General features: G+C 28.4%; 4 protein-coding genes across 7 annotated transcripts in view; 2 read left to right on the top strand and 2 right to left on the bottom strand.

Moving 5' to 3' along the window:
- LOC103311887 (probable inactive tRNA-specific adenosine deaminase-like protein 3) overlaps positions 1–23,473 on the bottom strand; it is a 37,259-nt gene that overhangs the window by 4,065 nt on the left and 9,721 nt on the right. Inside the window, exon 1 of one of the 2 annotated variants that reach the window (XM_029490428.1) lies at positions 856–1,520. The exons of the other annotated variant lie outside the window; for it this stretch is intronic. The gene's annotated coding sequence lies outside the window, so the exon portion shown is untranslated. Of the gene's footprint in view, positions 1–855; positions 1,521–23,473 lie in introns of those variants that run through there. 2 annotated transcript variants of the gene reach the window in all.
- On the top strand, positions 117–13,088 carry LOC100165593 (JNK-interacting protein 1). Of its 2 annotated transcripts, none has more exons than XM_008191707.3 (8): positions 117–409; positions 9,689–9,817; positions 9,912–9,976; positions 10,558–10,725; positions 10,811–10,987; positions 11,095–11,375; positions 12,317–12,501; positions 12,572–13,088. In XM_008191707.3, the coding sequence occupies exons 1-8, from the start codon at positions 231–233 to the stop codon at positions 12,642–12,644; spliced, it is 1,257 nt and encodes a 418-aa protein (XP_008189929.1). In that variant the 5' UTR covers positions 117–230; the 3' UTR covers positions 12,645–13,088. The 2 variants fall into 2 exon arrangements, with proteins under 2 accessions (XP_008189929.1, XP_001952072.2); XM_001952037.5 differs by having other exon boundaries at positions 12,314–12,501.
- LOC100163530 (SOSS complex subunit B2-like) lies at positions 13,705–16,061 on the bottom strand. Its single transcript, NM_001162696.2, has 2 exons — positions 15,838–16,061; positions 13,705–14,503 (listed from the first exon to the last, which is right to left on the bottom strand). The coding sequence occupies exon 2, from the start codon at positions 14,406–14,408 to the stop codon at positions 13,875–13,877; it is 534 nt and encodes a 177-aa protein (NP_001156168.1). The 5' UTR covers positions 14,409–14,503; positions 15,838–16,061; the 3' UTR covers positions 13,705–13,874.
- Positions 16,199–23,473, top strand: part of LOC100160807 (high affinity cAMP-specific 3',5'-cyclic phosphodiesterase 7A) — a 136,750-nt gene continuing 129,475 nt past the window's right edge. The window contains exons 1-2 of one of the 2 annotated variants that reach the window (XM_008191703.3): positions 16,199–16,627; positions 16,787–16,905. In XM_008191703.3, the coding sequence (XP_008189925.1) occupies positions 16,792–16,905 (114 nt within the window). In that variant the 5' untranslated portion in view covers positions 16,199–16,627; positions 16,787–16,791. The remainder of the gene's footprint in view (positions 16,628–16,786; positions 16,906–23,473) is intronic. The other variant, XM_029490426.1, reaches the window with a different exon arrangement.

The following is a 23,473-nucleotide window of genomic DNA, read 5'->3' as shown; positions in this document are numbered from 1 at the left end:
CATGGTTTATAATAAAAATATAAAATACTTCTCGAATATTATGCACGACCAACCGGAAGGTCTACGGAGTGCGCGCGATAGTAATGCAATAATAAGGCACAGGGTGGAAACGACAATAATCAATACCGTACAACTTGCAGGGCGGTCGTTCGTGTGTGTCAATGCGAATGCGCGTCCGGAGAAAGTCGGCAGTTTTTTCGATGTCCCCGATGAGATAATAAATATTGTGTATGTGTTATTATAATAATATAATAATCCCTCTAAGACACAGAAACCGACAGCGACCGCTGTGTAATACATACGCATGTATATTGTACGCAGAAACAATGGCTGATTCCGAGTTTGAAGAATTCAGGCAAATATTCGAATCGCTACCTCAACACCTGAGGGCGTCCGCGCAGACCTATACGTAAGTTAAAACGGCACCGTTTTTCTTTAAATATATAGTTATATATAAATAATATATAAATAATAAATATATAATATTTAATACATTGTATTTAAGGTACCTACGTACATATCTGTGAGAATCCCGTGCACATGGGCCGTGACTATATGTCACAGATTATAGTACTCGCGGAGCCAGTTGCTTACTCTTGGTGGCGGTTGGTAGTGGTGGGAGGGGGGTGAAAGCTGGGTTGGGAGGTTAACTATTATAGGTTCGCTAAGCCCAACAGCCCACCCAAATATATAAGTAGATTGATAATGATAAATGCCTAATACCTTCATTGGACAAATCCTTAATATTTAATTAGTTTAGTGGTCTGATACAGTGATACTAGTTAGGTAGGTACTTATAGGCTAATATGTTATATAAATATAAATATAATACGTAATATCGTACAACTATATTACCTTTTTAGACTTATGTAGCTTATTTTTTAGAGATGGATCAGGGACGCCACTAGATGGTGGCTGGTGTACTTCGACACCACTACTTTTGTGTGTTTCTTATTGACTTGCTATACAATTTAAAATATACTATTATTAAAACCATAATGCGTAGGTATAATATGATATGAATACAGATTAAAGAGACAATATATATTTATTATAGCCTATAGGTATATAATATTATGGAAAGGTTATAACATTTAGAAGTATCAAGTATATCGTATATGTATGACAAAATCATTTTCCAACATCCAACTTTTCAATTATTTTTAATTCATTAAACTATAAAATATATACCTAACTCTCATTCTACCCCATGCGCCATAGTTACATACATAAAATATATATTGTATTCACTATGATTAAGAAAAAATGGTCAGACGATGAAAAATATTGGCTTGCTTACATATTTCAGCACCCCTATTTACACAAAAAAAATGACGCAACTGATACAGATTATCTAACGACCATTTACCTACGTTAAAAGTACGGTTATCTAAAAATAAAGTTAACCGCGATTAATAGTTAACAGTACCGTGGGCCATAGACCGTGGCAAGCTAGTCGTTTGATGAGAATTGTTTTTTAATATATTATGGAACACGACGCCCGTTGTTCATAGAATAGTTGGGCAGTGGCGAACCCAGGGGGGTGGACCACAGGTCCCGGACCCCCCCCCCCCCTTGGCTTATGTCATAGTTTTATTTTTATTTTCAAAAGTTTCTGTGAAATGTTCATTGAAATGTATTGATTAATTTGATTATTAATTATTGATTATTAGATTAGATTTGGACATTAGGTATTTTGTTGATAACACGTCGAATCCGATAATAATTAATTGACATACATTGTAAATATAAATTTAAAAATGTAAATAATATAATTGTGTGTTTTTTAGATTCTAAGTGAAACGATGAATGTATTGATTTTACAACGATGTGTTATTTTTTTTTTGTGTATGTCATCACCATTTAGGACAGTAAAAGTGCTTCGATTTTCTTCAACAGTCTTTTCTGATAGGAAAGTGAATATAGTTGGTACTTTGGAGGGTTAAAAGTAAAATTTTTCCAGTAGTTTTCAAAAGCACCGTGAAAAACAAAAGAAAAATTAAGGAAAAACGGGAATTTTTAAGCAAAATCTGTTTTCGAGAAAATTGATTTTGGTTTTAGGTGTAACTTTAAAACATATGGCCGTATATACATGAAATTTTCAGTGGTTGTTTATATTTCCATTTTCTATACATGATAAATTTTTTTAAATATTTTGATTTGTTTTGAACTATTTAGGGACATTTTCAGTTTCCAATATAGACCAATATATTAAGTTTTTTTTCTATGAATGTCAATAAAACTTTATTTTTTGAGTAAAAATACTTGAAAATTTAATACAAGGCTCCTACTATATTGTTACAATGACATTTGAAAAATATTAAAAATCCTTAGTCACAGTTTTTTTTTATTAGCATTTAAAGTTCAAAAATTGACAAAATTTATCAAATTTAAAATTGAATAATTATTTTGTAGTTAAAAATTTATAAAATGTTCAACTTTTATATCTAAGGATTGAAAATTTAAAACAAGATTTCACGTAAGTAGTTAATTCTGTTACTAAAAAATCAGAAAAATACATAAGCACAGTTTATTTTTATACTCATTTTAAGTTCAAATTTGGACGAAATAACATATTAAAAAACCTAGAATAACTATTTTAGTTATTTTATTGTGATTGTATAATATTATTCGTGGGTACTTGAAACTTCTAAAGTATACTATTTTATATCTATGATAGTATCACGGTTTGTTGTTGATGATGTATAACGCGTTATAAGTATAGGAACCTAATGGATATCCGATATTGTGATATGATTAATTTGGAATTTATTATAGGTCAATTTTTTTTTTAATACCATAGATATAAGTATATAATATATCTTATACCTAGATTCAGTCTCCGCTCAGAATCGTTTTTCTTATACAATAATAATATTATATCATTGAATTCAAATTTAATACCATCCATTATACAGTGACCCACTTGTAACCTACTATACAGCAGAGCGACATCCACTTGTCCGCCTTTTTTTTTATTTTTCTTAATCCCGGCAAATTGAGTTTATTAAGAAATGAAATGTTTGTATATACTCAGGAAAAGGACAGACAAACAGTAGTTTAATTACTTTTTTTGGACCCCCCCCCCCCCTCTTGAATAAATCTTGGTTGAGCTACTGGAGTTAGGTGATCTATTGGTGAAACACGTATGACCCCTCCCCCTCTCAAATTGTTTTCAGAAATATATATTACAAATATTGTAAACACAATTTAAAATTTTGTTTCCATTTTTTAAACACAGAGTTACAGAAATTTCATTGTATCAAAATGAATTATACCTGTAGGTACATAATATACTATAGTACAATTATCTTAATATATGATTATTCTACATTAATAATAGATATCTAACCTATAAGTTTTAATTCTTTTTTAAATTATTAACATACATTTATTACACCTGTTGAAAAATAAAAAAATTTAAATCGTCTTTACATAGGTAGGTACAACTTGCTGATAATTTTGTTCCAAATCTATAATTACAATAAATTGATTCATTTGATTTAAATCTATTTATTTTGTATTTAATACATTTTAGTTTTTGAAGAGAAGAAAAAAATTCGGTAAAAAATTAGGGCAGCACAAGGTTCAGCACTAGGCGTGTGCACAACCTAACCATGGTCTAATATTGATACGGTCGCACTATTTGTATTCATAGACGGTATAGGGTAGGGTTTACTGGAATTTAATCCCTGTAAATAATATTTTTAAGTTAGTTTTCCTATTACTTGTTTTTATTATAGAACCATATATTTATACAAAATCAATTTCGATTACTGATTATTAAATACAATTTTACTTGCAACTTTAATCTTATAACTTTTATTTATATGACTATATAGGTACCTACAAATAAAATCAGGCATACATTTGCTAGCAGATTGTCTGAGAAAATTGGAGAGGCTATAATAGTACCTATATGGCTATATTGATATAATAATTAATAATTAATAACGTCTTCACTGGAAAAGAAAAATATTATCTAGAAGTACTAATTATTGAATTAGGTTACAATGTTACATATAATAAATAATAATATTATAGTATAAAATAGTATTAATATTTATAATTCAATTTATGTTTTATTATATTTATTGTAATATAATATAACTAAGTTGGTATGTAAGTATTAATAAAAATGTTTGCATTGGTAAATTTGTTGAGGGTTTGGAGTTTGGACTGTATATTGTTAATAATTTTGTAGATAGTTTTTACTCATGATAACAATATTTTTTGAGAGAATGTATAGATCAACAAGTATAAAAATATATTTCATTTTAAATCGACAATGACGAGAAGTCATTACAAAACAATAGGTATTATTTAAAGAATATGTATAATATAATTTACTATTTTTACTTTTCTGAATGACAGAAAACGGTTTTAATTAATTCATTTCATATTTAAAAGCAGAATATTTTTTTAATGATTTCCATATATAAAAATCGAATTTCTTACGATTAGTACGTTATAATAAGTTATTAGGATATAAAGTATACTCAGATGACTATAGATGAGCGGAGTCGGAGTGGAATGGCACGCATATATGATATGCGTACGCCACAAATTGTTGGTCCAATTACCGTCCGCTATATCGACCCATTAAAACTTTAAATACTTAGGTAACTATTACTAATATGCTCTATTATTTCTATATATTGAAACTCTCAGGAAATTAAAAATGGAGGTACCTATTCTGTCGTTTAAAAATTAAAAAATATTCAACACTAGTACTTAAGACCTTTTTAAAAATTCAATTTTACGTAGTTATACATTTATGTTTTTTTTAGTTTGGTCTCTTATTTTCACATGTATAACTACCCAAGTACCTACTTGCAAATTACAATTAAATATGTTTTGAATTTAAAACATAATAAATATTACATATAAATTATGCTTAAAGCATTTATGTATACAACTTATAAATAATAACAATATGCATTATACAAAAAATAAAAAAGCTATACTTTTTTTAAATACAAATTGTATTTATTAACATTTGTAAAATTAATCAAAATATTATCTTCTTATCATGACACAATAAATTGTAAAAATTACGTTTAGATTTATTAGATTTTGTCATATTATGGCCAATTTAAACGAGTAAACAAATTTAAACAAGAGGTACTTGTTTCTTATCAAAAAAGTAATAAATAATAATATTTATAATATTAATAAACATCATTGTTCATTAAATTATTGTAAAACTAATTTTAAAAAAACCCATTGTAAAAATAAATAATATTAAAAAGCAGGTAAGTAGATGTCGCTCTGCTGTACAGTAGATTACAAGTGGGTAATTGTATAATGGATTGTATTAGACTCGAATTCAATGATATAATATCATTGTATAAGAAAAACGATTCTGAGCGGAGACGGTTTGTCAGTCTGGATATTTAAATTGTTATTATTTTTTTTATCATGTAATTTGAATTAATATTATAACTTTTTATTCGTTTCAATGGTGATAAATAAAGCGTGAGAAATAATTAAAATCCCATTTTTAGCGTTTTTTCGTAATTTTTCGGTGGTTTTTCCCATGGCATTAAATAACCATTAAGAAAATCTAAAAATGACCTCTCTAAAGTTCTATATTGATCCAATTTTCTAAAAAATAAGGTACAATATGTTGAAATCGAAGCACTTCTTCTGGTAGAAATTTTGTATACAGGGTATAAAAAAAAACACCATTGTACAACCAATAGCTTCCTCGTTCCGCTCTGAATCTAAAATTCCAAATGGTATGAAAAACACCAATATAAATCGATAATATTTGTAAATAATAATAAGGAGGATGTATTACTTTCGATTAAATAAGTGGAGGGATGAAAAATTTAAATTATAAAAAGTAGATGGATTCCATCCCACCGTAACCTATCCGACTACAGACAGTTTATTATTTGCTCATATTTACGCGAGTGTCTTAAGAGTATAATCCCACCCACTCCACTTTTTTCTTAAGAAGGCCTAAATATTTAATATTCATCTACACAATATATATTTACGCATTTTAACAACATATTATGATGTGACACACATATTATTTTACTAAAACTTGATATCTGCAACAAAAAACACCAACGAGTTAGGTAGGTATAACCTACGCTATACATCGCTACTCATGCGTCAGTGGCGTGTCCAGAACTTTTTTTGTGGATGGGCCACAAAAATTAAGTTCAGAATGGTTTTACCCCCTTCTCATACTATAATTTGATCTATTTATACGTTTTAGTATTTTTATTCTAAATGACTAATTTTAATATTTTTATTACCAATGGTATCTTACCTTTTATTAAGACATAAACTTTAAATATTCAAATATTTTGAAAAACACAAATAAAAATGTATACTTTTAGTATTAATAATACATATTAAAACATACACATTTTACAAATTAAAAATCAAATAAATATTTTTAATGTTTGGTATAATTATAAAGAAAACGATAATCTACGGTTTTTGCTCGTGGAAAATTCATCTATGACTGATGTTGGATCTTGTATTAATTGTCCATTCAGTTCCCTATATATTGATAAAATTGCAGAATTATGAAATCTTTCACTTGTAACATGCTTACTGGGCCCACCCCATAAACACGCCACTGCCATGCGTTTGTTGTATCCCTCTTACAAACTTTAAAATTTTCATTCACTAGTTTCTTCAGTGCGCTGTTAGTTTTGATATAAGAGTAAATTGAACTATAATCAAACTTTTAGGTAAGAAAATGAACAGCATACTATTGAAACCAGTGAACGTGAATTTGCTATATTGTACGTGTGTAAGACGGAGACAACAAATGCACGGATAGCGTAGCAACGCTACGCAGACAAACGAAAATATATCAAGTACCTTAAGGCTCTGAATGTGGCGCTGGTATACATTATAAATGTTTATTTTTACAAAAACATTTTCGCGATTACCAAAACCAAAGGGTCTTGGAATTCTTGTAAATCACCCATTTTTCACAGTTTATTGAGGAGAATACAAATATAGGTATATATATATATATCATCTGTGCTATAAAAGCATTTTTAAAATTTGGATAATTTAATCCACTAATTTTTAATAATTCCTTGAAAAAAACAAAAATATCTTAACTTTAAAAACATAGTTATAAAAAAATGTTCGTATCGTAGGCAATTGGGCTTGTGTGCCTATTAATTATGTACAATTAAGACGAAAAAATAAGTATACTCTATCCAGCGAGAGAATATGCGGTGGCCCGACTGCGGTTTATCATCCTTGCGCGAAACTCTGCCAAAGCCTAAAGTAGAACCGGTCACGACAGCAGGGTGTCTAGTAGGGATGCGCAGAATCAGCGTGTTATCTCACTTGGCTGTAAAATGTGTGTAAGTATGTTAATAATGAATAATTCGATTACATTAACTTGGTAGCAAAAGACGAACTACCTATATAATATAATTATCGATGTAGGTATATATGCAGAGAACAGAATACATTTTTGAAGGTCAAGATAATTGAAAATCCTATTTTCCTACAGATATACTTATTAATATTTATTATTTTTAAACATAATATTAAACGTAAACAACAAAATAGGTGCCATAAATTAATGAGGAAGTTATTAGTATTGATGATAACTTACTGTTGTATGCTACAAGGACGTATATGTGTGAACTTGAGTACCTAATATATTATATTACATACGATAAATATTCTGAAGACAAGCAGCAATTAAATTTGCTTGACTTTAGAAGTCTTGAAGAAATGTAAATAAAATCTTTGTTTTAACATAAAAAATCAACTCAGATGTTAAAAATTATATAAGTCATATTAATATAAAAAATATATTATTTCATAAGTTGTATATTATGCATTTAGATAAGTATATAAAGATAAAAGATTTGATATAATATCTTTACCCACCTACCTACAACTCACATGTTTATAGTTTTAATTGTCAAATACTAAAAAGTATATACCAACACTTTTTAAAGGTGGCTAGACAGTAGATACAACACGCTCGATACTAAACTTATCCATTATATTATTTAACATCCAAGGTCTTGAAACTTATAATACGTATAAAATAAACGCAAATTTTATTTAATTACTATTTTAAAATTGTACTCATCTTAATTCCTATTCAACAAGCCAAAATGTTCACAAACAATTTAAATTATGTAAAAATATTAAAATTAAAATAAATGAGTATTCTACGTTAAATGAATCACCAGGTATAGTAGCTATAACTAGACAACTCATTAAGTAGTACGGTATAATACTGGTAGGTAATAACTAGGTATTAGTAATAACTAGGTACTAGGTACCTACCTTTAATAATTTAATTTTCTGACCATTTCTAAACTGTCTAGAAAAATTAAAAATAATTGAATTTATTACACATATAAATATTAAATCTACTCTTATAATATTATGGATATTTTTAAAATCATAAATCTATAAAACATTACAGGAACTACCATTTTTTTTTAGGGGGGGGGGGGATTATTTCTAATTTCCATATAGATATTTCTTTATTAAGTAAATTGTATACAGTTATCGAATTAATTTATAATACCTAAACCATTTTAATAAATATGTATTTTTTTATGCGTATATATAAATAGTTCACAAATTCAATATTTCAGTTACACCCATTAGTTTGCATTTTTATTATTTTAAAATATTATTATTCTATTCCACTATTAAGTTCTTTCCCTGGGAGGCTTCTTCAATCCGTAGTTATTCTATTTCGTATTTTATTATTTTGTTATTTTATTTATTACCATCTTAAGGCTTAAGCTTATTGTCCCATTATGTAACAGATGGCCTAAAAAACGAATTTCGAGAAAAAAAAAGGTATTATATTAATAAATACTATAATACATAATATTGTATAAAAATAGTAAATACTTAATCCAAGTACTATTAACGATCAATGTGACTAAATCAAATTTTCATTCTTAAAAAATGTGTTAATATAACATAAACCTGAATAATATTATGTTTTCTCCGTCTTAGAAACGTATAACATACCAAATTTACGTTCAGTAGAACCAATTTTGTGTTGTTAAAATTTTAATATAAGATTTTCAAAAACCGTCGTATAAACTTTTAACACAGATAATTTAGTTAAGGAGACGTTACACGGACATTTGTTGTCTCCGTCTTACAAAGTGCGTAACATAACAAATTTTACGCTCAGCAGATCACGTTAGTTATCTATTCTTGTTATACCTAGTTTAAACATAAGAGTGAATTGACCTCTTATAAAATGTAAAGGTAAGATTATTATCTAGGATATATCATAAGGTTTTTAATTTGTATTATATTTTAATTTTAGAGCGAATTATGAGTACCTATTTTAAAATAGTAATTTTTTTGTACATCTTAAAATACTTATAACTCACTTTATAAAATTAAAATGTAATAAAAAGCCTATATGAGATGCCCTAAATAATAATCTTACCTCTACATTTTATAACAAGTCAATTTACTCTAATTTTTAAACTAATTGAGATTATCTTTTGTGAGACGCGTGATCTCCTGAGCGTAAAATTTACAATGTTACGCACTTGTAAGACGGAGACAACAAAGACAACAAAGCGGGTACCTATTGGTTATTATTAGTAGGCACCTACTGCTTATTTAGAATAAATTATTTTAAAATTAAAATATATTGTATAGTCTATTTTACCACTTATAATGATATTTAACTGTTTAGTTTAGTTCACGATGTATTATCAGATGAAGAGTCATCGACTGAAGCTACAATCAACAAAAATATTAACACCAATAATGCTTTCAATGTCTTTTCCATTTCAGACGACGATCAAAATGAGCCAAAGAACAAGTAAGACATTGTATTAAGACTTTAGTCTTTAAGTGTATAAATAGGTAAATATACATAAATACTTAAGGTTAACATTAATATCTGCACATTACAGTCATATTGTGCGCTTGAGGCATGAAAAAAGAAGGAGAAAATTACCCGAATTACCAAAAAATAAAAGTAATATTTGTTTTTATTTCTGATTGCAACCAAATGTCATATTTAAGGAAACAATAAGTCATCAATACACAAATACAACATAGTTTTTCAAACTTTAATAATATAATAAAACTATTAAGAGGACGCCACACCTGCATGTGTTGTCTACGTCTTCCAAACCTACAACATATAGCAAAGTTTACGTTAATAATAGGTAATCCATTATACTGTTATTTGTAAAATTAGAGTGTTTTAACTCATTATGAAATTTAAAGATAGGATTATTATCTAGGACATCCCGGAGGATTTTATTGATATTATTATTTTTAAGTAGGTATAAGTTATGATCATTTTAAAATGTAGCCTGTAGGTACAAAAAGTGTAGGTTTGATGCGGGTGTGGCGTCCTCTTATTTCTTAATGATTATAAATTTTAATTTTTATAGCACGATAAAAACAAGTTTAGAATTACCTAACTACATTAGGTATTGATAATAAATAATAATAATTAATAATGTATTGATTTCAATTGAAAGGGCATTTGGTTATTCGATTAAATTATCAATTGACTAATGTGAACAATTTATAAATACCTATTCGAAGCTGGTTCGGCGTTAAGTTTGGCTGACGAATTAGGAGAAGTATTTTCGCCGGACAGAAGGAAATCGTTTGTATCAGGACTGCGAGATTCTGAATGTCGGTCTCCAGACTCGGGTATATCATTAGTTCATTCACCCGAGAGAGCCAAATCTAGTTCACCACAACAAATCGGTAACGATCCCTAATTAATGACATATATTATTGCGCTCGCGACTTATTGGAATGAAACCTTAATTAGTCTATTATTTATGCGCAGACACTCCGACTCCAGCGTCTTCGTGTTCATCGGGTCTTCCATTATCTCAATTAGAGTTATTAGAGGCTACGCACAGAGGACTGTACAAGTTCGTTCCTAGGCACCGGGACGAGATGGAAGTGGATATCGGTGATCCGATTTACGTGCAAAAGGAAGCCGAAGACTGTTGGTGCGAAGGTATATTTACTGTTTACTTTCGACTCGAATATTGATGCCAATTTTAACGCCACTACAATAACATAATAGGTACCTACTATTGTATATACACATTTACGTGTTTTCAGGAGTTAACCTTCGCACTGGAGCTCAAGGCGCGTTTCCGTCTGCGTACGCGGTAGACGTTGAGTACACGGATTTCGATTCTGCGACGCCCAAGGTAAAACGAGAACGATTTCTTTTGGGATACATGGGTTCGGTGGAGACAATGTGGCACAAAGGCAATTCTGTGCTGTGTCAAGCCATACGTAAGATTACTGAACGACCCAATTGCAAACCACAATCGTGCATACTTGAGGTGTCAGACCAAGGACTTCGAATGGTCGATCGTGCCAAATCTTCAACGATGGTAAGTGATGCACTGTTTAGTGTACTATTTACACGTTACCAAGGCTGGGCAAGTTAACGATTTTTTTTAACTTGTTAAGTTAAGTTATTTTAAAATAATTAAGTTAAGTTAAGTTAAAACTTAAAAGTTACTCGTATTTTTTTTCGTTTACTCGTTAAGTTAAAAGTTAACTTTGAAAAAAAAGTAACTTAACTTAGTGTAAAGTTAAAATTTGCTAATTTGCAAAAAAAAAAAATCCAGTCATATTAGGTATATGGTTTATTAGATAGTTTTTCTTAAAGTCCAAGAAAATTACTGGGTAAATTTAAAATGATACATTAAAGTAAAAACACATTAAAAAATTTGCGTTATTCTTCGGACGAAAATTAACTTAATTTAGATATTTTTGGAATAAAATTAAATTTAAGTTAACACGTTAATCTTGAAAAAAAGTAACTTATTAAGTTAAAAGTTAATTTGAAAAAAAAAGTAACGAGTTAATTAACTTAATTAAAATTAACTTAACGTTTTAACTTCATTTTAATTTTTAACTCGTTAATGCCCAGCCTTGCACGTTACTACTTATGTACATAGAGGTTCACACGCAACAAACTGCATGGACTAATTTTAAATACCCAACACCGAAGTAATTAATAATTATTGTCTTTTAAGTAATAGGTAACGGTGATAGGTACCTACACCTAAAATAGAAAACATCTATGTTATACAAAGGCGTACCTATAATATTACATAGTCGTACATTTCTTATCCATGCATTTATTTGATTGAATTTTACTATATTATATTTTAATATAGCCTACCCAAAAATTAAATTGAATATTTGAATACTTACCTACCTATATTTGCTGTGGTGCTATTTTTTGCATCAACGATTATTTTATTTTTGAATACTTATCTAAAATATTATACCTATATATATATTATACTTTTAAATTTAGCAGACTAGAGATTCGAGTACACCGTGTCAAGATTATTTTTACTCTTTAAAGAACGTATCGTTTTGTGCGTTCTACCCAGATGACAATCGATATATGGGGTTCGTTACCAAACATCCGACATGTCAGAGGTTTGCTTGTCACGTGTTTAAAGCAAACGAATCATCGAGACCAGTGGCGGAAGCGATCGGGTAAAGGATTTCATATGTATTTTATTCGTTCAGAAATAATAGAAATATAACACCCTATTCGTTTTCTTAGACGTGCTTTCCAAAGATTCTATCAGAAATACATAGAGACAGCGTATCCAGTGGAAGACATATACATCGAGTGAACGGAAGAAAAGTCTATGAAAAGTCGTCATGTAACATATTATTATGATATGTGCGAGGACTTTGTGATATGATTGTGGACAGACAGTACCGTTTGAAAATTATGAACGATAAAAAGGAATCCTCGTTAGAGATATTGTGGTGTAACAGCGTTCTAATGAAACAAATTCAACATGTGATAACATACCAAATATCTAATGTATTTCATTTAACTAGATCAGTATTATCTATTTTGCTCTTTTTAAATGTTCCCAAATATGACTACACTTAATAATATAATATAGTCCCCACGACAAGTTCTAAACAATCTCATTAGGAATAAGGATAATATATTATATTGTATCTAAATGTTTATTATGTTTTTATGAATTCATTTGTTAATATTAAATGTCTAAATGGAATAATACCTAGCTTTAAATACAAACCAAAATATAATTTTGTTTAAAAAAATTTGAGTTTTGAGTCGTTAATTTTGATAATTAATAAAATATACCTAGGTAATGTAAGTATTAGAAATGTGTCAAATATTGTATAAAGCACTTATTCATGGAGTTGTGCAACTAAGTAGGTAGGTACATTATAATTCTGTGGTCCGAGTGTAAAACAATATTTTAATTCTCATTTAACTATAGTTAGGTAGGTAAAAAAGAAAAAATCTAAAAATATACATAATCTTCATGGCATACGGTAATTTAAATTGTATGCAATACTACTTTTCATGGTGTGAATGAAAAATGTATGATATCCTACTATTAGCACTACTGGATATAGTATGCATAACACGCATGTATATAATATTACATATTCAAAATAAACATCCTAGTTTTATACCTATCTATTATATTATTGTTTAAGAAAATTTCTGTAAATTGTACTTAACAGTGTAATTAAATGCTAAATAGGCATTTAGGTTGAATATTTACATGACATAAATACTAAATAGTATAGTTATAAATATTAACAATATTATAAAATACTCAAAACATAAGGACATACATATTAACGTAAGACAACAGCCTAATAATCAAATAATTGACAGTGGGAATTAAAGAAAAATACACATTTATTACTCAGAATTTTTTTTTGTAAAATAAGGATGTACATAGTTAATTACAGTTTAATATAAAACTTGAATAATTAAAATAGGGTCAAAAATGAGTTAATATCACAGAATTTCTTCACCAACTCATACAATACAATTGTATAACAAGTTTATTCAGTTATTGTACCTATTATTTTCTTTCTGGTCTCATTTGACTTCTAGGTCCACTTTTTCCGTTGTTCCCTTTGAATGTATTTGGTTTCATATTTTGTTTTCCTACTCCTGTCCGTCTTGCGTTACTTATTGCATTTCCATTGGATCCTGGAGGTGGTTGTGGTGGAGGTGCATTTAGGTTTATTTCACTCATATTGACAGATTCATTGAATGTCATGATAAAATCACCAATTTTTTCAATTTCACCATTCTTACCAACATACAGAGTAAGACAGTTTCTAAAGTAAATTGCATACGCTCTGTGAACACGTATTATATCACCTGGATATAAAAATGAACCAGGTTCATCCCAGACGGAAAAATTGATGCATGCTGAACTATCAGCTACTTTCACTGTTCGAACTTCATGGTTATCTTTGAGCTGTACAGCAGGGTTTACTTCTAATACTATGCACATAACAGTTATGTTGTTTACATTATTTTGAATGTCTTTAATCAGTGTCAAAGGCGTATCTGGATTAATGGGTTTTGGTTTACTAATACTCATCATGTTTATATAGCTATTTTTTTTTAACTAACTTTTAAATTACTTCTAGGCTATTAATAAGCTAGATGTTACCTAATTAGTTATTAGGTATGTTGTGTCTGAAACAATTAAAAACAAAACAATTAAAATTAAAAAACTTTTTAACTTCACTTTAAATTAAATTCAAAGATAAAATGTTTAACTTATGAATATGACAATTAAACCACAGATTAAACTATATGAAAATATAACTTCACTGCATAATAAAAGAAAAATGAAAAATGATGTAAAAAGAAAAACATTATCATAACATGATATTATACACTTTATTAATAAACATACGACTATGAAAGAATCATCCAAGTTTTAGTATAACATAATAAGGTTATTTTTATTAAATTTATTGAGTTTTATTCTTCATAATATTATTTCTTTGGGATTTGGATACTTAAATTTAATTCCATATTATGCTGCAAAACTATTGATTATCAGAGTATTAAAGTAACACTTTTTAATAAATAATAGGCCTAATCTAACCTATAATTGTGTATTGATAGTTTGATGACAGTACGCTAGGTTAAGTAGAATACTTTAAAAACGTCACAGGGATGACTGTTATAGGGGGATATTTGCAGGTTAATTTTGGGGATCCAATCAGCTTGTGCATAAATAACTTTATAAATAACATAATGCAGGTAGTTCAAAGACTGGGAACATTTTTAACTAGCATAATATGAAACAAACTCAGAGAAGACATTTTTTTTTAGAATAAACTAATACTAATTTCTTTTCAAAATGAAAATAATGTAAAATCTTATCGAGTACTTAATTTTAATAAATATTATCTTATGAAGTTGGAAATTAAGTAAATTACTAGCTTCGTTTACAACCAAATTTAAACACGTTTGATTATACTAATTTGATGTTAGAATAGGTTTTAAAATTTGTTTAATTTACCTTTGTAATGCTTTAGAATATTATACAACTAGGTATGATTTAATATTTGGCAAGTTCAACAAAAAATAACATATTATTGAAACACATTATTTGGGAATATATTTAATCTGTAAAATCCTTATGCTGAAATATTAATTGAAAAATATACAGATTTTATATTTTAGGTAGGTACCTCCCTAACTAATTCAAAATAAAAACTAAAAATAATTATGAAATGTACCTACTGTACCGCTTTGTACAAATGTTTTTACATTTTCATAACATCAAAAATCAAATTACTCAGTTGTAAACAACCAATGATGTACTTAAAATTAATATCCACTGTCTTAATCAAGTGAGTAAATCCTCATTTTGATCACATTTAGATTGTCAAGTGTGGTTTCCTTATTAAATTGGAATTTTATGTTAAACTACCATTCAGAAAAAACCCGTCTCAAAAAAAACAAATCATTTCAGGATGAAATGATTGAATTATATGATCATAGATGTCACTTACCAAAACCAGTGAAATTTAAGGCACTTGTTTATCTGGAACATTATCTGGAAGTTGAAAGTTTGGAAACCGTCATAACGACCGGCGTTAGTTAGTGACCATTGAAATCGTGTCAAGATTCACAGCATTCTGATGAAGGGCAGAAAATGACGCTCGTTTGGAAAAAAAAATTTTAAATTTTTACAAATATAAGAGACCAAGTACAACCTCATTAATTCATAACTAATAAGAATTTCTTTTTAAACAACACTCCGCGATAAGACGACGGTATTGTGATTTGTGATCGCGTTGATAACAACCAGTGGGGCCAGGCAAACGGGATGCGCAATTCCCATCAGTTGTACGTCAAAACCCGTGATAGTAGTACAGCGGAACGTGTACGACTGGCCACCTGTCCTGATAGCAATAATGTTATTCTAAATAATAATATTATTTAAAATGTTGCGCTTGGTACTTATACCTATTATAGAGTAATGTGAATTACTGCTGCTAACGACTACCTGAAGTTATTATTATTTATTACGTTCTACGTTCGTAATACCTACCATTTCCGGGTGATTTTGTTTCTTTTTTCGATTTGGTTTCAGTCTCTTAACTTCCCTCTAGAACATTCAAAAATCTATTCGACGTTCGAAAACTTTGGTTGAAAAATAATAAATTAATAAATATTGTATTGCTACGACCAAAAACTAAAGTGATTTACCTATATAAAAAAGTGGTGAGAATCATAGAAATTTGAAATTCGAAATCGGATCAGAGTCTTGTTTCAGAATATAACATAATATAGTACAAGGTATGTTGTTTTGTTATAAATTGTGCCTAATTCGATTTTTGTTTTCTCTGAATTATTGCCTTACATACAAAATGAAATGTATCACCTAGTTATTTGTTATTAGTTTGTTTTACATTTAAATAAAGCAAACAATCAACTCACTTTTCCACTTTCATATAGGATCAATGCGTTTCATTAGGATGGTTCCCAAATTGCCGTTAGATATAACGGTACCCCAATATGCACTACGCAGGCGAGGAGCAATATGTGTTTCACCTATCGTACGTGACTTATGCCAGGTAAGGATTTGATATTATTATGATTTATTGGAATATTGATTGGTTTTGTTAGTTTGTAAAATGTTTCCTAAATCTGTATACACTTTAAATTAAAATGGTTACCTACCTAGATATAGGTCAATAGTTTGACTATTGTCAGCTATTAAATAAGAATATGTCTAGCATATTATCATGAACTGATTTAAATTTATCCTAGCTAGCACAAACTACCTATGTAATAACTTGTTTAACTACACTATTATGAGTTGTCAAAGAAATGCAATAGGTAACTAATAAATTATCATGGCCATCAGTAATCTACCTAAAACTAGTTGTATTTTAATGACATTTATCATTCATAACAGTATCCCTACTGCATTGTAATATTTGAAAGTATGAAATATTATAATTGATTTTAGTAAAATTATCATTTGAATCAAAATTAACAATTCTCATGATCTTAAAAATTATTAGGGCAAATTTAATTAAATAATATAATTTATTTGTTTAATCTATATTATAGTACTCAATCTGAGTGATAGATTTATATTTATGCCACCGATTCTTCTAAATATAATTTTTCTTATCTGTGAATTGATTAAAGTCAATAGGTCACATATTGATTTAAAGCGAGATTTAAAGTGAGTATTCAGATTGTCTATTTACAGATAAGAAATAATTGATGTAAATATAAAGCAAATTATTACATTATTGTAAATATTATTTTCCCTCGTACATCTTATTAAATAGTTGCTTTTCTATAGTTAACTAGTCAAATATATACTAGGTATCATTATTATGAATTTAAGTTACAAAGTTGGGTACTTTTTAATTAGATGTAAAATTTAACAGCTATTATGATAATAAAATATTCATTAGCTGCTCAACTTTCCCTATCGACAGATGTATTAAGGTAATCCGCTCATCATTAACCTGACAAATAATATTAGGTATGATATTGTGTAATATTTCAAACAATAATATATTTTAATTCAAAATTAATTGATGGTAACTTTCCTAACATATTATCAAGGTTTTGGGTTCGTGTACTATGTTGTGTTAATATATTTGCGTCATTTTTTCTGAGTGTAAATATAGATTTTTGAAATAAGAATTTTCTTCTGGTCGTAAATATCAGATGATGAACTTAATCTTAAAAATATATCCTCGAGTGTACCAATTTTTTTTAAACATGGAAAATACATCTTTAATGACTTGGTACAAATTTAAAGAATTAGAAGGCCAAAATATGTCATTTTTTTAATATATTAAAAATGATTGAAAAATGTAAAAAATTCTAGGGCAATTTTATATTTTGTAAGTACCTTAAAAAAAAATTATCACTATACGATTTTATTTCTGAAAAAAAGGTAAAATGGTTTTATAAAGCACACACCTAAAATCAACATTAGTTATTATTGTATTCACTATTATTGCAGATTATTTTTCCGTTTAAAAAAATATTTTTTTTTGAACCATATATATTTAGTTATATTTGACGAATTTCTCTATAACATGAATTTTTTGTTGTTGCCCATGAGGCTTCGTAATTTGGGAGTTTCACTGTATTTTATAATCAATATAATATATTATATACCTAGTTCATGAGTTAATAATATTTTATATTAAAGTAAAAAGTATCACCGTATCACGTTTTTGTATTCATAATACAAAAATAAAAAAACCGGCCAAGTGCGAGTCGGAATCTCGCACGAAGGGTTCCGTACCATCATCAGCTATAAACATGTTGGCAACACTGCTCATATATTATATTTTATAGGATTTTTAGTATTTGTTGTTATAGCGGCAACAGAAATACAAAATCTGCGAAAATGTCAACTTTCTAACTTTCATGGTTCATGTGACACAGCCTGGTGACAGACGGACGGACGGACAGCGGAGCCTTAGTAATAGGGTTCTGTTTTACCGTACGGAACCCTAAAAATCGAGAACCCCTGATTAGACCTAGTAGTTGTGGAGTGTATCTTGTCATTGAGTAGGTAACTGTGATGGATATTATTTTAAACGATAACTTCAAAGTCATTGTATAGGATGAAAAACGATTCTGAACGGAGACTGTCTGTCAGGCGACAGCCCATATTTTATAATATATTTAATATTTATATTGCAATTACCTAGTTATTTATTTTTCTATTAATAATGCGGTAGGCTGAACTATTTTTTGCCTAAGACAAATCGCATTTATTATGAAATTATTTCATATAATATTTTATAACCAATGTAATATATTATGTAGCCTATGAGTTAATGACATTTTATATCAAAGCAGGTAGTTTCACAGTATCACATTTTTATATTCATAATACATAAAAAGAATGCTTTTGGGGAAGTGTCATTATAGTAGGCGTCGAGTTTACCTTGTCATTGAGTTAGTGACTATGTTTTCGATATTTTTCATTTGTTATAAATATACTATAAGAAGTATCTTGTTTTTATATTATCAACTTTTTTAACTGAACAAAAAAAAAGTTATCAACTTATAGAAAAAACAATGAAAAATTAAAAAAATTTAAAATGCCTATAGGTACGTAACTTATAATGAGCAAATATTATTGGAAATTTCATTGTACTTACCTATATAAAACTGATTTTTTGTAACATAAGTTGAAAAAAAACAAAAAGAAGTTGAAAATGTCAAGTTTACGGTTATTTATTTGGCTAAAGTGCACTTTACAACCCCATGCATATATTTTGATTTATTTTTTGGAACTTATGGAACTCATCGAGTTAAGAACGATGGTTCAATCAGAATTTGTCGCTCTCACTTATTTTCGAAGTTATGGCCCTTGGAAGTAAGCAATTTTGCGTTTTTTTATTCGTGAGACTTATTATATTAATGAAATTATTAATGAGTACCTATTACTTATTTTTAAGCCTAGGTTGTTGTTGATATTTGAACACACAATTACTTTTAATAATAAAATTGTCCGAACGAGCGCAGCGGGCGAGTGACCCCGCTCGGTGAATCGGTGCAACAAAAATGCAATTTTCTTAATCCTGTGACCCACTTGGGGAGGTGTTGCATACCAAATCGGGGGATATTTTTGTTTTTAATTGTCCGACGAGCGACTCCGCTCGGTGACTCGGTGCAACAAAAATGCAATTTTCTTAACCCTGCGGTGACCCACTTGGGGAGGTGTTTCATAGCAAATCGGGAGATAAATAATTATTATTGCACCATCGTTTTAAACAGGTTAGAATACGTAAGTACAAAAAAATAACAAAAATAGTCCTCCGCGCGGAATTATAGTAGTGTTGCGCGCATGCGTATAAACGTAAAATTGAAAACTTTGAAAGGCCATAACTTCTAAACTAAGTGAGAGCGACAAATTTTGATTGAACCATCGTTCTTAACTCGATGAGCTACATAAGTTCCAAAAAAATTTGCATGGGGTGGTAAAGTGCACTTGTTCCTTTTGTTTTTCTCAATTATTTTGAAAAGTTAGTAGGTACTGTGAAATTTATATTTTTAACCCCGCAAAATACAAAAAATATATAATTCTCTACCAGAAATCTCCCTCAAAGGTCATATCAGAGCTTTTTTTCTATTATAAATAATGTCTTCTTAAACACACCTAGAAAAAATTATATATAATAGTAAATAGACACGTCATTCAGTCATTGGACAATGAATACATTCTGCTCAGACTCTAAAATGCTATGATTTATTTACTTCTACCTTTTATAATTTATTACACCTCTGCAGTCTGCGTGTACCTATAATACTATGATTTGGTTATTATTTATTCTTTGGTTCACATAGGCACGCACGTAACATTCCAAATTGGGTTTTTACAAAAAAAAAAAAAATCATAAAAGTTGCTCGAAAAATTGGAAAATTCTGGAAAAACTATAAGGTTTTTTTCAATGGAATTTTTGTATAGTTATACCAATAGATTCTTTGAGAGAATGTTTATAGTTAATTTTTCAAATAGTTCAATTAATATTACTGAAATTTGTTAATTCAGTTGATTTTTTTGTTGAAAATTGTAATTTTATAATTTATGAATAAAAGATGAAGTTAAGTAAAATACATTTTACAGTAAAAATGATAACAACTTAATAAATTAATAAATGTAATAACAATTTGGCATTTGCAGTTAATATTTATTCCAATTATGTTTTTATTTTAGTCGCGTTTTTAAGCGTTTGTTTATTGCGAGGAGATAAATATGAATTATAAAGAAAAATAATATTGAAATGTTCTTGGTGAAAAATAATATGTAGATTCATATTACTTAAAGAAAGAGAAAAGAAATATTTATATTTCTTATAAGATGCAAAATGCTATACGTCAGAATTCAGAAAGTGGAATGCGAAATGTCTTTTACCTTTTTCATTATTCCTCGTTTATTTTTGGCATTGTAGATTCTATATTATTTGGTGTGTAGGTTTCAATTGCACTTATCATACTTGTACTGTTAAGATTTTATTTCATATTTATTCGTTATAATGCTACATTTTTTATAAAATTTAAATTAATTTAATGTTATGTGAAAAACTTCGAAAATAAATAAATTAGCTTGCACAAGAATAATATACAACCATGAAGTCACGACATAATAAAAATAGTATTTGGAATATGAATAATTATTTTATAATAATAACATAAGATTTGTATTCTTTTAAATTTAATTTTGGATGTAATACCTTTTATTTATTTATCGTACTAAAAAACCTATAAAGTATGGCTTTAAAATAAGTTATAGGTTTATAGCGTTATGCCTCTATGCAGTTGTTTGTTTACACTTTACAGAGTATATTAGATATAAGGTTAAACATATTTCTTCATCCTAAATAATTTGCGCTACCTCGTTAATTTCTCGTGAGAGTTAAATTTGTATACATATTATATCACTATTAGCTATTAGGTTTATTTTATTTATATAGGTACTTAAGTCTGTTATTTCTGATGAATCTGGGTTAATTCATAGGTCAACGATGTCGTAACTCGTAACTATTATCGGTGTGTTATAGAGCCAGTGTAAAATTTTATAAATGATACCTATTCCATAATACACTAATATATAAAGTGTATTATATTATTTATATATCCTTATTTTTTTGAAACTTACATTCCTTGCTTTCATATTCGAACAGTTGTAATGTTTGTGTTCAAATATAATTGTAAGGAAATTTAAATATTATCTGATGAGATACAGCAACTTTTATTGTATAATAATTTTTAAATTGAAAGTAGTGATGGGTAATAATTGATTATACTGCATTATTGCTCTCCACTCTACCTTTGGTGTCATTGATATTTCTGAATAGTTGGATGTATGAGTTTGACTGGACATGAAATTAAATGCTACTAATAATTGGTGTATACATTTATTAGGTACCTACATTATATATTATTAATTGTTATTTTATTGCTTATAGTTACTGATTCCATTAAATATATTAAATATTCAATCGCTACCTACCTATCATCTGCTGTAATATTTAAAATCATTTTGGTATAATAAATAATAATACATATTATGTATTTTAGTGAATATTAAATTTATTATTGGGTGATTCAAAAACTGTAAAATATAAAATATAATATTTTATTATATTATATTTCTATGTAATAGTTTTTATTAATGATTACTTAATACTGTTACTGTATTTACATACATATTATAAATGTGAGAGATGATTACTCGCAGTGTCGTATCAACGGGGTATATGTGTGTCATATCCCTTTCCCCCAAGACCAAATTGTGTACAGAATACAACGTGTATATAATATGTGTAACTATACTGCGAATGTCTATTAAACATTTTATATCTCCCCTTGAAAAAATCCTAGATACGCTACTGATTACTCGTAACCGAGGGTGTTACTAGTTTTAAATAACGATAAAAATGAAGAAATACGAAATCGTACCTATATTTCAACATTTGCTTTCATTAAATAAAACAATTCGCATATAGTTCATACGAGTTAGTTTATCATGAAGAAAAGCTTGATGTATATAGTAGATTTGTTTTTGTTTGTTTCTCTCGAAACGTGGCAATAAGACGCGCTTATTACGCTCAAAACTAACTCACTGAGGATCCTTAGGAAATCGCATGAAGAACATTTTCTGTACGTCTATCAAATGATTATTTAATATTTTCATTTAGGCAGTTGGATATATATTTAATTAAACCCTTTCAACCTGGTTGTCACTTGTCAAAATTTTGGAAACGCAGTGCGTGATTTTGTCATGTTGCATGTAAAACGAACATAAAATAATTGCTATTTCGGCCTTTTACATTTCAGTTATAAAATGTAGACGCATGCGGTTAGTGAAAACAATAAACTATAATAATGTATGCACTTTAACTTTTTTAACTGTAATCTATTTTAACAATAGAATTTATAGTTTTATTAGAAGTTATCGTTCATATTTTTTTTAGTAACTTAAAATAAATATCCATACATTTTATCTGTATAATATATAAAAAGCCCCCGACCGGGCATGGCAGAAACCTATGGGTTCCCAATCGAAATTCTGCCAAACAAACGCACACGTGTTAAAAACCTACCGTTCCGACCTCTACTACATAACCCTACAAACAAGCTAATGGCCTT

Source organism: Acyrthosiphon pisum, chromosome A2 (assembly GCF_005508785.2).
Source record: "Acyrthosiphon pisum isolate AL4f chromosome A2, pea_aphid_22Mar2018_4r6ur, whole genome shotgun sequence".
In the NCBI taxonomy this organism is placed as follows: domain Eukaryota; kingdom Metazoa; phylum Arthropoda; class Insecta; order Hemiptera; family Aphididae; genus Acyrthosiphon; species Acyrthosiphon pisum.
This window is presented reverse-complemented; position numbering and strand designations above follow the sequence as displayed.

Coding starts and splice junctions, on each gene's coding strand:
- LOC100165593 (XM_001952037.5), top strand. CDS start 231: ATGTGTTATTATAATAATATAATAATCCCTCTAAGACACAGAAACCGA. Junction 9,977..10,557: donor CGAATTACCAAAAAATAAAA/GTAATATTTGTT, acceptor ACCTATTCGAAG/CTGGTTCGGCGTTAAGTTTG. Junction 10,988..11,094: donor CGAAGACTGTTGGTGCGAAG/GTATATTTACTG, acceptor ACGTGTTTTCAG/GAGTTAACCTTCGCACTGGA.
- LOC100163530 (NM_001162696.2), bottom strand. CDS start 14,408: ATGATGAGTATTAGTAAACCAAAACCCATTAATCCAGATACGCCTTTG.